Consider the following 15,837-nt stretch of genomic DNA (forward strand, 5'->3'; position numbering starts at 1 on the left):
GGTTAAGAACGTTTTTATTCCGCTAATCTGTCGATTAGATGACAAGCATAAAATAAGGGTGACAAAAAATCTAAACTAACCCAACTACTTACGGGCACGCTTTGTATAACATTAACAATGGTTTTCCTATTGCATGACACACATCTCGGCTTGTAGTAATCAGCAATAGTTCTTATTCATAACTGTTGCATTCTTTCTGTAGCACGCGCCAGCGAATATCTAGATTTGCAAACTGCATGATGAATACACCCACATAGTAAATAAGTTTACTGCCGGACATTTGGATTGCTCTTTCGCTTTTGCCGCCTTCCTGGCCGAACCGAGCAGGACCACTAGACAACTTCTCGAACACTCGTAGGTACTTATTAGATCTTGTAAATAAAAGCCGTAGAGAATATATATGAAAGTCAACACAAGAGATTAACTCGCTAAGACTGTTTTTAAGTCACTTTTAATCGACTTCCAGCTGATAAATATAATACACTGGACTTTCGGTTTAAAACGAACGCGCGCATGCCTAATTATTGTACGCCTTGTGTTTTTCTCTATGTGTGTACTGGCAGGCAACTTTAGATTGATTTCATTAGTTTTTGTTTTGTAGTTGAAGCGAATGCCTAACAGGAGGTAGTTTTTGGTAACTTTGATGTATTGCTATAAGGCCGCTTATCTTTGTATTGGAACATGACTGTTATCAACATTTGGTGGCTCCTAAAAGAGCCGTTTTGAGTTTGTTATTAAGCTGGGAGCTTAATGTTGTTTCTTCTCCGCCTTCTTGGGTAGAAGCACTGCTTGTATGTTGGGAAGAACTCCACCCTGAGCGATAGTCACACCAGCAAGAAGTTTGTTTAACTCTTCATCGTTTCGAACGGCTAACTGCAGGTGACGAGGGATGATCCTGGTTTTCTTGTTGTCCCGAGCAGCATTTCCAGCTAACTCGAGAATCTCAGCGCTCAGATACTCCAGTACGGCAGCCAAGTAGACTGGAGCACCTGCGCCGACACGCTCGCCGTAGTTGCCTTTGCGAAGGAGACGATGGATACGACCAACAGGAAACTGAAGTCCTGCCCGGGATGAACGGCTCTTAGACTTGGTGCCCGGAGCTTTGCCTTTTTCCTCGACCTGTCATTTTCACTTTCTGAATGTTCTCTTTGCTTGTTATCTCTGGCAAAGTTGAGTTGAACGATTTTGTTCTAGTCTAGTCAGCCCGAAACTATGACCCGGATTTTTATTTGATTTTTCTTCAAATCAGAGGATCAAAAGCGCACCAATCAAAACCGCGCCGTACTCCGAACAAAAGATAATTAGCAGGCAAAATGCGCTGTCGGTAGCGTCGGCCTATGGGTAGTTGTCAGTTAATGAAATAACCAATCGGCGAAAGGCAATTTCGATCCGCATACTAATTAATCCTCCTGGATAATTTGTAATAAATAGCAGTTAAGTTACCGTGGCATGTTCAAAGCTGATCAAAGCTGATCTCATCGGATCATCTAGAATTCCAAACAATTTTTCAGAGAAGCCAGATAAACATGGCACCGAAAGTTCCAGCAGCAAAGAAAGGCGAGAAGCGAGCGGGAAAAACTAAGTCGGCGGCAGTTGATGGTTCGGCCAAGAAAAGAGGAAGGGAAAGAGAAAGGAGAGCTATGCGATCTACATCTACAAGTCCTTAAGCAAGTTCATCCCGATACGGGTATTTCTAGCAAGGCCATGGGTATCATGAATTCGTTTGTGAATGATATCTTCGGCGTATCGCCAATGAGTCTTCCCGCCTGGCGCACTACAACAAGAAGTCGACCATCAGCTCCCGCGAGATCCAGACCGCCATCAGGTTGCTTCTGCCTGGAGAACTTGCAAAGCATGCGTCAGCGAAGGCACTAAGGCTGTCACCAAGTATACCAGCAGCAAGTAAACATCGACTCCAGCGTTGATTCACAACAAAAACGGGCTCCTTTAGGAGCCACCACATGTCATAAAAAGCAATGTCCAACGTGTCAGTTCTTTAGTTATTAACCCCTTCTGCTCCTTTAATCGCCACACTACACAAGGCTTTCTTTTAAGCTTTCAGATTTGAGATAACTATTAGATTTAAGAGAAATATATACATAGAGTTTTTGTGTGTGTGTGTTTTTTTTTTTTTGCAAAATAAAAACTGTTTACAGCAATGAATGGCCCAGTTCAAGTTCTTTATGCTTTTCTTTATAAAGGATAGCTCGGAACGCTGCCTGTCAGTTTTTCACGCAAGCTTTCCGTGTGCCGTCAACGTTTATCGTGGGACTATTATAAGACTCCCCGCGAAAATCAACAAGCCAGTGGCACCTAATGTCATGTTCTCCGCACGCGCATAATTTAACAGGCAGTTTCCGCGCGCTTAGCTTCCGTTTGTTTCGTTGCAATGAACACTCGCACGAAGTATCATGTAATGGTTTTCACACTGAAGAAAGCCTATGCCCGAAGAGTTTTGACTTTTCACAAGATAGCTGAACCTTTGACATTTTTCAACCTTATCGGTTTTCAGTTTTTATTTTCTTTTGATTTTTTAGACCGAAGTTCACGGCTAAGTTCACGTTCTCCGCACGCGCTCGAGTGTTTCACTCCATCTCTGGTCAAGCATCAGAGAAACTTATTAAACAACGCTCAAGATCTCTTTTGTTTCGTTTTTTTTTTTGCGAGATCTATCTTACGTCTTAATGACAAGAGCATTTTCTTTGCAGCTTTTCGGGCGTTGATCTTCGATTGCCTGTTTTTTGTTTTTTTTTTTTCCTGTGTGAGTGCGAGTGTGTGTGTTGCACCTAGTTTTACTTTGTTATTCCGTCAAATATATGGAGGGGAAAATATATGTTTTGTTTTTTTTTTCAAGTTGGTCATTGCTTTTGTTCATTTGGTGGCTCCTAAAAGAGCCGTTTGGTTTACTGGACGCCGGGCGAAGATATCTCTTCGTTTACTTCTTCTTGGTCACCTTAGGCTTTCTTGACTGCGGCCGGCTTTTTAACTTCTTTCTTTGTGCTAGGTTTCTTCGCAGCTACCTTCGGCTTTGTTGGTGACTTTGTGCCTGATGGCTTCTTGACTGCAGGCTTCTTGGACGTATCTTTCTTGGATGACGGACTTTTTGTAGAAGAGTTTTTCGTAGAAGAAGTCTCTTTCTTGGCCGCAGGTTTCTTTGTGGAAGCTTTCGTTGTAGCAGCGGGTTTCTTTGGCTTAGCCAGCGGCCTTTTACTCGGCGCAACAGACTTTCTGGTCGGCTTTATCTGCTCTTTTGGTAGCTTAAATGATCCTGAAGCTCCACTCCCTTGGTGTGGATGAAGGTTCCATTGGCTGTACCCTTCTTCAGAGCTGTCTTGACGTGATGAGATGCTGTATCTCCCACCTTGTAGTTGGCCTTAACGTACTTCTCGATCGCTTGGCGTGAAGAACCGTTGCGATCTTTCAACGTGAGAATAGCAGTCTTAATCATCTCTTCGTATTTCGGATGTTCGGCAGGGGTTTTGGTCATCTTTCGCTTAGCGTTTGTCTGACATTCTGCTAGTTTCTGTCGGTCTACTGAGCTGTGAATTGTGTGACTCTTTCGAGAAATTCGAGGCACGTTGTTAGCATTGTAAGTTTTTACTTGTAAATGCGGACCGCAGAGAGAACAAGCCCGGCAAAGTTAGTAACGGACGTTGTTATTCTGTGTTTCTTTCATGCAAATACTTGGGAATAAATTGCTTGGTACACAGTTTTATTTGAGTTTTTCATTGAAATACTTTATTAAAACCTTTTTAAAGGGACCGAGGTACAGTCTTTTTTCCAACCACACGATAAAACTCGAAGTGAATCGACCGACATGTAAAGGCAAAACGCTGTCTAATGCGAAGAAACGCTAGAAAGAATGATATTGGACTGATGTTTTGTTGACGTTTGGTCAGTTTGTTGGTTGGTTTGTTTCATTGGTTTATTCGTTGATTTGTTAGTTCTATCCTTCGTTTGTTCGTTGGTTTGTTTGTTCGTTCCTTCGCTCATTGTTCGTTCTTTCCTTCGTCTGTTTTTGACTGGTTCGCGTATTCGTTAGTTCTATCCTTCGTTTGTTGGATTTTTCGTTCATTTGTTTGTTCGTTTTCAACACAGCTTTGGCCTCAGAAAAAGAAATGTGGAACGTGTTAAGACAGAACCTTGCTAAAAGTTAAGGGTACAATTTATTGGTCATTGACTTTATCTTCAAGTGGTGGCTCCTAAAGGAGCCGTTTTAGTTTTAAGTATGTGAAGCGTAAGCTCACTTAAGCACGCTCGCCTCTGATTCGTCTGGCCAACTGGATATCCTTTGGCATAATGGTGACACGTTTGGCGTGGATAGCGCACAGGTTGGTATCCTCAAACAAGCCCACTAGATAGGCTTCACTGGCCTCTTGGAGAGCTAGGACGGCAGAGCTTTGAAAGCGCAGGTCCGTTTTGAAATCCTGCGCAATCTCTCGCACAAGACGCTGAAAAGGCAGCTTGCGGATGAGTAGTTCTGTAGATTTCTGATAACGGCGAATTTCTCGGAGAGCAACTGTTCCGGGTCTGTAACGATGAGGTTTCTTGACACCACCAGTAGCAGGAGCGCTCTTCCGGGGCTGCTTTTGTAGCTAACTGCTTACGAGGAGCTTTTCCACCAGTCGATTTTCGAGCCGTTTGCTTGGTACGAGCCATGACTGAAAGTAGAGATTGACGTTTTGAAAGCGATCAAAAAGTTTTGATTTGTTTCACCACCATTGAGTAAAATCGATTTATAACAGAAAGCCCGTGATCCGATTTGGCTGATTAATGAACGCATGTGATTGGCTGTGAGAAATTTGCTTTTCTGTTGTGAAGAAGATGCGGCTGAACTTTCGATCTTAGGCAGCTTGTTGCTAGAAATTTGAAAATGACTCGAAAGCATGCGGAATATTACGGAATTGTGGGCACTGTGATATAGATATATATATATATTTCCTGTTTAGTTTAAGTCTGACTTTGTTTAACAAGAAATGAGAATTTCTCGTAACAGTTTTCCCTTAACGGGCAAGTAAGTTATCCAAAGTAAGGCATGCCGAGTATAAATATTCATGAGACTGTCGGCAAAGCGTTGGCCTTTGCTTTGTTTTGAAAGTTATGTTTCCCGAGAGGTACAACTGGACAAACTAAAGCGCCAGCAAAGTCGGCAGGGTTCGTTAACTCGCAGTTTCGCTACTGGATTATCTAAAACAAGTCATGTCTGGACGCGGTAAAGGAGGCAAAGGTTCTAGGAAAGGGCGGCGCTAAGCGTCATCGTAAAATTTTAAGAGACAACATCCAGGGCATAACCAAGCCTGCTATCCGTCGTCTAGCTCGCCGCGGTGGTGTGAAGCGTATCTCTGGTCTGATCTACGAAGAGACTCGCGGAGTCCTGAAAGTCTTCCTTGAGAACGTCATACGTGATGCTGTGACCTACACCGAGCACGCCAAACGAAAGACAGTGACAGCCATGGACGTGGTCTACGCTCTCAAACGCCAAGGACGTACTCTCTACGGATTTGGTGGTTAGGGAAGTGCCTGACTACAAGCTCCCCCTTAAAAAAACGGCTCCTTTAGGAGCCAAACAAGTCTAACGAAAGTCCCGACCAGCAATAAATGCGATTCATTTTTAACAACAGCAACAAACAGTTCTATGTTGAACTTTATTTGCGTTAGTTAGTGATGTTAGTTAGTGATGTAAAACAGAAGTTAAGAGTTGCAATAATAGCTGACATTTTTTTTGATCAAAGTTCTGTGTATGTAAAGTGTTGGGTTTTAGGTGTCGAGCGTTGATCAAATTAAGCGCTTGCAAACAAGGCCGTCGAGATAAGAGTTAAATTATGGTGTGTGTTTTCAAGACCAATCTGTTAACAATTTTAAGTTGGAATAGTCTTTCAGTAGGCAAATGAGATGACTGAGACAACTATAACTTTTTTTTTTTATAAGAACGTTAAGGCTGAGATTAACCAAGATTTTAAGAACATTCTCCCAGAACATTCCTCGGGTTGAGAGTCGGTTAAGAACGTTTTTATTCCGCTAATCTGTCGATTAGATGACAAGCATAAAATAAGGGTGACAAAAAAATCTAAACTAACCCAACTACTTACGGGCACGCTTTGTATAACATTAACAATGGTTTTCCTATTGCATGACACACATCTCGGCTTGTAGTAATCAGCAATAGTTCTTATTCATAACTGTTGCATTCTTTCTGTAGCACGCGCCAGCGAATATCTAGATTTGCAAACTGCATGATGAATACACCCACATAGTAAATAAGTTTACTGCCGGACATTTGGATTGCTCTTTCGCTTTTGCCGCCTTCCTGGCCGAACCGAGCAGGACCACTAGACAACTTCTCGAACACTCGTAGGTACTTATTAGATCTTGTAATAAAAGCCGTAGAGAATATATATGAAAGTCACACAAGAGATTAACTCGCTAAGACTGTTTTAAGTCACTTTTATCGACTTCCAGCTGATAAATATAATACACTGGACTTTCGGTTTAAAACGAACGCGCGCATGCCTAATTATTGTACGCCTTGTGTTTTTCTCTATGTGTGTACTGCAGGCAACTTTAGATTGATTTCATTAGTTTTGTTTTGTAGTTGAAGCGAATGCCTAACAGGAGGTAGTTTTTGGTAACTTTGATGTATTGCTATAAGGCCGCTTATCTTTGTATTGGAACATGACTGTTATCAACATTTGGTGGCTCCTAAAAGAGCCGTTTTGAGTTTGTTATTAAGCTGGGAGCTTAATGTTGTTTCTTCTCCGCCTTCTTGGGTAGAAGCACTGCTTGTATGTTGGGAAGAACTCCACCCTGAGCGATAGTCACACCAGCAAGAAGTTTGTTTAACTCTTCATCGTTTCGAACGGCTAACTGCAGGTGACGAGGGATGATCCTGGTTTTCTTGTTGTCCCGAGCAGCATTTCCAGCTAACTCGAGAATCTCAGCGCTCAGATACTCCAGTACGGCAGCCAAGTAGACTGGAGCACCTGCGCCGACACGCTCGCCGTAGTTGCCTTTGCGAAGGAGACGATGGATACGACCAACAGGAAACTGAAGTCCTGCCCGGGATGAACGGCTCTTAGACTTGGTGCCCGGAGCTTTGCCTTTTCCTCGACCTGTCATTTTCACTTTCTGAATGTTCTCTTTGCTTGTTATCTCTGGCAAAGTTGAGTTGAACGATTTTGTTCTAGTCTAGTCAGCCCGAAACTATGACCCGGATTTTTATTTGATTTTTCTTCAAATCAGAGGATCAAAGCGCACCAATCAAAACCGCGCCGTACTCCGAACAAAAGATAATTAGCAGGCAAAATGCGCTGTCGGTAGCGTCGGCCTATGGGTAGTTGTCAGTTAATGAAATAACCAATCGGCGAAAGGCAATTTCGATCCGCATACTAATTAATCCTCCTGGATAATTTGTAATAAATAGCAGTTAAGTTACCGTGGCATGTTCAAAGCTGATCTCATCGGATCATCTAGAATTCCAAACAATTTTTCAGAGAAGCCAGATAAACATGGCACCGAAAGTTCCAGCAGCAAAGAAAGGCGAGAAGCGAGCGGGAAAAACTAAGTCGGCGGCAGTTGATGGTTCGGCCAAGAAAAAGAGGAAGGGAAAGAGAAAGGAGAGCTATGCGATCTACATCTACAAGGTCCTTAAGCAAGTTCATCCCGATACGGGTATTTCTAGCAAGGCCATGGGTATCATGAATTCGTTTGTGAATGATATCTTCGAGCGTATCGCCAATGAGTCTTCCCGCCTGGCGCACTACAACAAGAAGTCGACCATCAGCTCCCGCGAGATCCAGACCGCCATCAGGTTGCTTCTGCCTGGAGAACTTGCAAAGCATGCTGTCAGCGAAGGCACTAAGGCTGTCACCAAGTATACCAGCAGCAAGTAAACATCGACTCCAGCGTTGATTCACAACAAAAACGGCTCCTTTAGGAGCCACCACATGTCATAAAAAGCAATGTCCAACGTGTCAGTTCTTTAGTTATTAACCCCTTCTGCTCCTTTAATCGCCACACTACACAAGGCTTTCTTTTAAGCTTTCAGATTTGAGATAACTATTAGATTTAAGAGAAATATATACATAGAGTTTTTGTGTGTGTGTGTTTTTTTTTTTTTGCAAAATAAAACTGTTTACAGCAATGAATGGCCCAGTTCAAGTTCTTTATGCTTTTCTTTATAAAGGATAGCTCGGAACGCTGCCTGTCAGTTTTTCACGCAAGCTTTCCGTGTGCCGTCAACGTTTATCGTGGACTATTATAAGACTCCCCGCGAAAATCAACAAGCCAGTGGCACCTAATGTCATGTTCTCCGCACGCGCATAATTTAACAGGCAGTTTCCGCGCGCTTAGCTTCCGTTTGTTTCGTTGCAATGAACACTCGCACGAAGTATCATGTAATGGTTTTCACACTGAAGAAAGCCTATGCCCGAAGAGTTTGTGACTTTTCACAAGATGCTGAACCTTTGACATTTTTCAACCTTATCGGTTTTCAGTTTTTATTTTCTTTTGATTTTTTAGACCGAAGTTCACGGCTAAGTTCACGTTCTCCGCACGCGCTCGAGTGTTTCACTCCATCTCTGGTCAAGCATCAGAGAAACTTATTAAACAACGCTCAAGATCTCTTTTGTTTCGTTTTTTTTTTTTTGCGAGATCTATCTTACGTCTTATTGACAAGAGCATTTTCTTTGCAGCTTTCGGGCGTTGATCTTCGATTGCCTGTTTTTTTGTTTTTTTTTATCCTGTGTGAGTGCGAGTGTGTGTGTTGCACCTAGTTTTACTTTGTTATTCCGTCAAATATATGGAGGGAAATATATGTTTTGTTTTTTTTTTCAAGTTGGTCATTGCTTTTGTTCATTTGGTGGCTCCTAAAAGAGCCGTTTGGTTTACTGGACGCCGGGCGAAGATATCTCTTCGTTTACTTCTTCTTGGTCACCTTAGCTTTCTTGACTGCGGCCGGCTTTTTAACTTCTTTCTTTGTGCTAGGTTTCTTCGCAGCTACCTTCGGCTTTGTTGGTGACTTTGTGCCTGATGGCTTCTTGACTGCAGGCTTCTTGGACGTATCTTTCTTGGATGACGGACTTTTTGTAGAAGAGTTTTTCGTAGAAGAAGTCTCTTTCTTGGCCGCAGGTTTCTTTGTGGAAGCTTTCGTTGTAGCAGCGGGTTTCTTTGGCTTAGCCAGCGGCCTTTTACTCGGCGCAGCAGACTTTCTGGTCGGCTTTTTCTGCTCTTTTGGTAGCTTAAATGATCCTGAAGCTCCCACTCCCTTGGTGTGGATGAAGGTTCCATTGGCTGTACCCTTCTTCAGAGCTGTCTTGACGTGATGAGATGCTGTATCTCCCACCTTGTAGTTGGCCTTAACGTACTTCTCGATCGCTTGGCGTGAAGAACCGTTGCGATCTTTCAACGTGAGAATAGCAGTCTTAATCATCTCTTCGTATTTCGGATGTTCGGCAGGGGTTTTGGTCATCTTTCGCTTAGCGTTGTCTGACATTCTGCTAGTTTCTGTCGGTCTACTGAGCTGTGAATTGTGTGACTCTTTCGAGAAATTCGAGGCACGTTGTTAGCATTGTAAGTTTTTACTTGTAAATGCGGACCGCAGAGAGAACAAGCCCGGCAAAGTTAGTAACGGACGTTGTTATTCTGTGTTTCTTTCATGCAAATACTTGGGAATAAATTGCTTGGTACACAGTTTTATTTGAGTTTTTCATTGAAATACTTTATTAAAACCTTTTTAAAGGGACCGAGGTACAGTCTTTTTTCCAACAACACGATAAAACTCGAAGTGAATCGACCGACATGTAAAGGCAAACGCTGTCTAATGCGAAGAAACGCTAGAAAGAATGATATTGGACTGATGTTTTGTTGACGTTTGGTCAGTTTGTTGGTTGGTTAGTTTCATTGGTTTATTCGTTGATTTGTTAGTTCTATCCTTCGTTTGTTCGTTGGTTTGTTTGTTCGTTCCTTCGCTCATTGTTCGTTCTTTCCTTCGTCTGTTTTTGACTGGTTCGCGTATTCGTTAGTTCTATCCTTCGTTTGTTGGATTTTTCGTTCATTTGTTTGTTCGTTTTCAACACAGCTTTGGCCTCAGAAAAAGAAATGTGGAACGTGTTAAGACAGAACCTTGCTAAAAGTTAAGGGTACAATTTATTGGTCATTGACTTTATCTTCAAGTGGTGGCTCCTAAAGGAGCCGTTTTAGTTTTAAGTATGTGAAGCGTAAGCTCACTTAAGCACGCTCGCCTCTGATTCGTCTGGCCAACTGGATATCCTTTGGCATAATGGTGACACGTTTGGCGTGGATAGCGCACAGGTTGGTATCCTCAAACAAGCCCACTAGATAGGCTTCACTGGCCTCTTGGAGAGCTAGGACGGCAGAGCTTTGAAAGCGCAGGTCCGTTTTGAAATCCTGCGCAATCTCTCGCACAAGACGCTGAAAAGGCAGCTTGCGGATGAGTAGTTCTGTAGATTTCTGATAACGGCGAATTTCTCGGAGAGCAACTGTTCCGGGTCTGTAACGATGAGGTTTCTTGACACCACCAGTAGCAGGAGCGCTCTTCCGGGCTGCTTTTGTAGCTAACTGCTTACGAGGAGCTTTTCCACCAGTCGATTTTCGAGCCGTTTGCTTGGTACGAGCCATGACTGAAAGTAGAGATTTGACGTTTTGAAAGCGATCAAAAAGTTTTGATTTGTTTCACCACCATTGAGTAAAATCGATTTATAACAGAAAGCCCGTGATCCGATTGGCTGATTAATGACGCATGTGATTGGCTGTGAGAAATTTGCTTTTCTGTTGTGAAGAAGATGCGGCTGAACTTTCGATCTTAGGCAGCTTGTTGCTAGAAATTTGAAAATGACTCGAAAGCATGCGGAATATTACGGAATTGTGGGCACTGTGATATAGATATATATATATATTTCCTGTTTAGTTTAAGTCTGACTTTGTTAACAAGAAATGAGAATTTCTCGTAACAGTTTTCCTTAACGGGCAAGTAAGTTATCCAAAGTAAGGCATGCCGAGTATAAATATTCATGAGACTGTCGGCAAAGCGTTGGCCTTTGCTTTGTTTTGAAAGTTATGTTTCCCGAGAGGTACAACTGGACAAACTAAAGCGCCAGCAAAGTCGGCAGGGTTCGTTAACTCGCAGTTTCGCTACTGGATTATCTAAAACAAGTCATGTCTGGACGCGGTAAAGGAGGCAAAGGTCTAGGAAAGGGCGGCGCTAAGCGTCATCGTAAAATTTTAAGAGACAACATCCAGGGCATAACCAAGCCTGCTATCCGTCGTCTAGCTCGCCGCGGTGGTGTGAAGCGTATCTCTGGTCTGATCTACGAAGAGACTCGCGGAGTCCTGAAAGTCTTCCTTGAGAACGTCATACGTGATGCTGTGACCTACACCGAGCACGCCAAACGAAAGACAGTGACAGCCATGGACGTGGTCTACGCTCTCAAACGCCAAGGACGTACTCTCTACGGATTTGGTGGTTAGGGAAGTGCCTGACTACAAGCTCCCCCTTAAAAAAACGGCTCCTTTAGGAGCCAACAAGTCTAACGAAAGTCCCGACCAGCAATAAATGCGATTCATTTTTAACAACAGCAACAAACAGTTCTATGTTGAACTTTAATTTGCGTTAGTTAGTGATGTTAGTTAGTGATGTAAAACAGAAGTTAAGAGTTGCAATAATAGCTGACATTTTTTTTGATCAAAGTTCTGTGTATGTAAAGTGTTGGGTTTTAGGTGTCGAGCGTTGATCAAATTAAGCGCTTGCAAACAAGGCCGTCGAGATAAGAGTTAAATTATGGTGTGTGTTTTCAAGACCAATCTGTTAACAATTTTAAGTTGGAATAGTCTTTCAGTAGGCAAATGAGATGACTGAGACAACTATAACTTTTTTTTTTTATAAGAACGTTAAGGCTGAGATTAACCAAGATTTTAAGAACATTCTCCCAGAACATTCCTCGGGTTGAGAGTCGGTTAAGAACGTTTTTATTCCGCTAATCTGTCGATTAGATGACAAGCATAAAATAAGGGTGACAAAAAAATCTAAACTAACCCAACTACTTACGGGCACGCTTTGTATAACATTAACAATGGTTTTCCTATTGCATGACACACATCTCGGCTTGTAGTAATCAGCAATAGTTCTTATTCATAACTGTTGCATTCTTTCTGTAGCACGCGCCAGCGAATATCTAGATTTGCAAACTGCATGATGAATACACCCACATAGTAAATAAGTTTACTGCCGGACATTTGGATTGCTCTTTCGCTTTTGCCGCCTTCCTGGCCGAACCGAGCAGGACCACTAGACAACTTCTCGAACACTCGTAGGTACTTATTAGATCTTGTAATAAAAGCCGTAGAGAATATATATGAAAGTCACACAAGAGATTAACTCGCTAAGACTGTTTTAAGTCACTTTTATCGACTTCCAGCTGATAAATATAATACACTGGACTTTCGGTTTAAAACGAACGCGCGCATGCCTAATTATTGTACGCCTTGTGTTTTTCTCTATGTGTGTACTGCAGGCAACTTTAGATTGATTTCATTAGTTTTGTTTTGTAGTTGAAGCGAATGCCTAACAGGAGGTAGTTTTTGGTAACTTTGATGTATTGCTATAAGGCCGCTTATCTTTGTATTGGAACATGACTGTTATCAACATTTGGTGGCTCCTAAAAGAGCCGTTTTGAGTTTGTTATTAAGCTGGGAGCTTAATGTTGTTTCTTCTCCGCCTTCTTGGGTAGAAGCACTGCTTGTATGTTGGGAAGAACTCCACCCTGAGCGATAGTCACACCAGCAAGAAGTTTGTTTAACTCTTCATCGTTTCGAACGGCTAACTGCAGGTGACGAGGGATGATCCTGGTTTTCTTGTTGTCCCGAGCAGCATTTCCAGCTAACTCGAGAATCTCAGCGCTCAGATACTCCAGTACGGCAGCCAAGTAGACTGGAGCACCTGCGCCGACACGCTCGCCGTAGTTGCCTTTGCGAAGGAGACGATGGATACGACCAACAGGAAACTGAAGTCCTGCCCGGGATGAACGGCTCTTAGACTTGGTGCCCGGAGCTTTGCCTTTTCCTCGACCTGTCATTTTCACTTTCTGAATGTTCTCTTTGCTTGTTATCTCTGGCAAAGTTGAGTTGAACGATTTTGTTCTAGTCTAGTCAGCCCGAAACTATGACCCGGATTTTTATTTGATTTTTCTTCAAATCAGAGGATCAAAGCGCACCAATCAAAACCGCGCCGTACTCCGAACAAAAGATAATTAGCAGGCAAAATGCGCTGTCGGTAGCGTCGGCCTATGGGTAGTTGTCAGTTAATGAAATAACCAATCGGCGAAAGGCAATTTCGATCCGCATACTAATTAATCCTCCTGGATAATTTGTAATAAATAGCAGTTAAGTTACCGTGGCATGTTCAAAGCTGATCTCATCGGATCATCTAGAATTCCAAACAATTTTTCAGAGAAGCCAGATAAACATGGCACCGAAAGTTCCAGCAGCAAAGAAAGGCGAGAAGCGAGCGGGAAAAACTAAGTCGGCGGCAGTTGATGGTTCGGCCAAGAAAAAGAGGAAGGGAAAGAGAAAGGAGAGCTATGCGATCTACATCTACAAGGTCCTTAAGCAAGTTCATCCCGATACGGGTATTTCTAGCAAGGCCATGGGTATCATGAATTCGTTTGTGAATGATATCTTCGAGCGTATCGCCAATGAGTCTTCCCGCCTGGCGCACTACAACAAGAAGTCGACCATCAGCTCCCGCGAGATCCAGACCGCCATCAGGTTGCTTCTGCCTGGAGAACTTGCAAAGCATGCTGTCAGCGAAGGCACTAAGGCTGTCACCAAGTATACCAGCAGCAAGTAAACATCGACTCCAGCGTTGATTCACAACAAAAACGGCTCCTTTAGGAGCCACCACATGTCATAAAAAGCAATGTCCAACGTGTCAGTTCTTTAGTTATTAACCCCTTCTGCTCCTTTAATCGCCACACTACACAAGGCTTTCTTTTAAGCTTTCAGATTTGAGATAACTATTAGATTTAAGAGAAATATATACATAGAGTTTTTGTGTGTGTGTGTGTTTTTTTTTTTTGCAAAATAAAACTGTTTACAGCAATGAATGGCCCAGTTCAAGTTCTTTATGCTTTTCTTTATAAAGGATAGCTCGGAACGCTGCCTGTCAGTTTTTCACGCAAGCTTTCCGTGTGCCGTCAACGTTTATCGTGGACTATTATAAGACTCCCCGCGAAAATCAACAAGCCAGTGGCACCTAATGTCATGTTCTCCGCACGCGCATAATTTAACAGGCAGTTTCCGCGCGCTTAGCTTCCGTTTGTTTCGTTGCAATGAACACTCGCACGAAGTATCATGTAATGGTTTTCACACTGAAGAAAGCCTATGCCCGAAGAGTTTGTGACTTTTCACAAGATGCTGAACCTTTGACATTTTTCAACCTTATCGGTTTTCAGTTTTTATTTTCTTTTGATTTTTTAGACCGAAGTTCACGGCTAAGTTCACGTTCTCCGCACGCGCTCGAGTGTTTCACTCCATCTCTGGTCAAGCATCAGAGAAACTTATTAAACAACGCTCAAGATCTCTTTTGTTTCGTTTTTTTTTTTTGCGAGATCTATCTTACGTCTTATTGACAAGAGCATTTTCTTTGCAGCTTTCGGGCGTTGATCTTCGATTGCCTGTTTTTTTGTTTTTTTTTATCCTGTGTGAGTGCGAGTGTGTGTGTTGCACCTAGTTTTACTTTGTTATTCCGTCAAATATATGGAGGGAAATATATGTTTTGTTTTTTTTTTCAAGTTGGTCATTGCTTTTGTTCATTTGGTGGCTCCTAAAAGAGCCGTTTGGTTTACTGGACGCCGGGCGAAGATATCTCTTCGTTTACTTCTTCTTGGTCACCTTAGCTTTCTTGACTGCGGCCGGCTTTTTAACTTCTTTCTTTGTGCTAGGTTTCTTCGCAGCTACCTTCGGCTTTGTTGGTGACTTTGTGCCTGATGGCTTCTTGACTGCAGGCTTCTTGGACGTATCTTTCTTGGATGACGGACTTTTTGTAGAAGAGTTTTTCGTAGAAGAAGTCTCTTTCTTGGCCGCAGGTTTCTTTGTGGAAGCTTTCGTTGTAGCAGCGGGTTTCTTTGGCTTAGCCAGCGGCCTTTTACTCGGCGCAGCAGACTTTCTGGTCGGCTTTTTCTGCTCTTTTGGTAGCTTAAATGATCCTGAAGCTCCCACTCCCTTGGTGTGGATGAAGGTTCCATTGGCTGTACCCTTCTTCAGAGCTGTCTTGACGTGATGAGATGCTGTATCTCCCACCTTGTAGTTGGCCTTAACGTACTTCTCGATCGCTTGGCGTGAAGAACCGTTGCGATCTTTCAACGTGAGAATAGCAGTCTTAATCATCTCTTCGTATTTCGGATGTTCGGCAGGGGTTTTGGTCATCTTTCGCTTAGCGTTGTCTGACATTCTGCTAGTTTCTGTCGGTCTACTGAGCTGTGAATTGTGTGACTCTTTCGAGAAATTCGAGGCACGTTGTTAGCATTGTAAGTTTTTACTTGTAAATGCGGACCGCAGAGAGAACAAGCCCGGCAAAGTTAGTAACGGACGTTGTTATTCTGTGTTTCTTTCATGCAAATACTTGGGAATAAATTGCTTGGTACACAGTTTTATTTGAGTTTTTCATTGAAATACTTTATTAAAACCTTTTTAAAGGGACCGAGGTACAGTCTTTTTTCCAACAACACGATAAAACTCGAAGTGAATCGACCGACATGTAAAGGCAAACGCTGTCTAATGCGAAGAAACGCTAGAAAGAATGATATTGGACTGATGTTTTGTTGA

At 42.7% G+C, this 15,837-nt stretch overlaps 4 protein-coding genes and 7 pseudogenes across 4 annotated transcripts in view; 4 read left to right on the top strand and 7 right to left on the bottom strand.

The window, feature by feature from the left end:
* Positions 1 to 10,866, bottom strand: part of LOC145501237 (histone H3-like) — a 13,485-nt gene extending 2,619 nt beyond the window's left edge. The window contains exon 1 of the mRNA XM_081480744.1: positions 10,287 to 10,866. Coding sequence (XP_081336870.1) covers positions 10,287 to 10,635 — 349 coding nt within the window. The 5' untranslated portion in view covers positions 10,636 to 10,866. The remainder of the gene's footprint in view (positions 1 to 10,286) is intronic.
* LOC145500026 (histone H2A pseudogene) lies at positions 613 to 1,963 on the bottom strand (annotated as a pseudogene).
* Positions 3,931 to 4,667, bottom strand: LOC145500254 (histone H3-like; annotated as a pseudogene).
* Positions 5,036 to 5,560, top strand: LOC145501236 (histone H4-like; annotated as a pseudogene).
* Positions 6,589 to 7,118, bottom strand: LOC145501229 (histone H2A pseudogene; annotated as a pseudogene).
* On the top strand, positions 7,506 to 8,079 carry LOC145501220 (histone H2B.1 pseudogene; annotated as a pseudogene).
* LOC145501207 (histone H1-delta-like) lies at positions 8,888 to 9,698 on the bottom strand. Its single transcript, XM_081480728.1, has one exon. The coding sequence runs from the start codon at positions 9,488 to 9,490 to the stop codon at positions 8,915 to 8,917; it is 576 nt and encodes a 191-aa protein (XP_081336854.1). The 5' UTR covers positions 9,491 to 9,698; the 3' UTR covers positions 8,888 to 8,914.
* A 202-nt stretch (positions 10,867 to 11,068) lies between the features above and the next one.
* LOC145501234 (histone H4) lies at positions 11,069 to 11,586 on the top strand. Its single transcript, XM_081480742.1, has one exon. The coding sequence runs from the start codon at positions 11,173 to 11,175 to the stop codon at positions 11,482 to 11,484; it is 312 nt and encodes a 103-aa protein (XP_081336868.1). The 5' UTR covers positions 11,069 to 11,172; the 3' UTR covers positions 11,485 to 11,586.
* Positions 11,587 to 12,579: 993 nt separating this feature from the next.
* LOC145501226 (histone H2A pseudogene) lies at positions 12,580 to 13,090 on the bottom strand (annotated as a pseudogene).
* Positions 13,091 to 13,477: 387 nt separating this feature from the next.
* LOC145501217 (histone H2B.1 pseudogene) lies at positions 13,478 to 14,054 on the top strand (annotated as a pseudogene).
* Positions 14,055 to 14,802: 748 nt separating this feature from the next.
* Positions 14,803 to 15,670, bottom strand: LOC145501204 (histone H1-delta-like). The gene has a single exon (XM_081480725.1). The coding sequence runs from the start codon at positions 15,460 to 15,462 to the stop codon at positions 14,887 to 14,889; it is 576 nt and encodes a 191-aa protein (XP_081336851.1). The 5' UTR covers positions 15,463 to 15,670; the 3' UTR covers positions 14,803 to 14,886.
* Positions 15,671 to 15,837: the final 167 nt, after the last annotated feature.

Source organism: Orbicella franksi, chromosome 10 (genome assembly GCF_964199315.1).
Source record: "Orbicella franksi chromosome 10, jaOrbFran1.1, whole genome shotgun sequence".
Lineage (NCBI taxonomy): Eukaryota > Metazoa > Cnidaria > Anthozoa > Scleractinia > Merulinidae > Orbicella > Orbicella franksi.

Excerpts from the sequence above, each read along its gene's own strand:
- LOC145501207 (XM_081480728.1), bottom strand. The coding sequence starts at position 9,490 with ATGTCAGACAACGCTAAGCGAAAGATGACCAAAACCCCTGCCGAACAT.
- LOC145501234 (XM_081480742.1), top strand. The coding sequence starts at position 11,173 with ATGTCTGGACGCGGTAAAGGAGGCAAAGGTCTAGGAAAGGGCGGCGCT.
- LOC145501204 (XM_081480725.1), bottom strand. The coding sequence starts at position 15,462 with ATGTCAGACAACGCTAAGCGAAAGATGACCAAAACCCCTGCCGAACAT.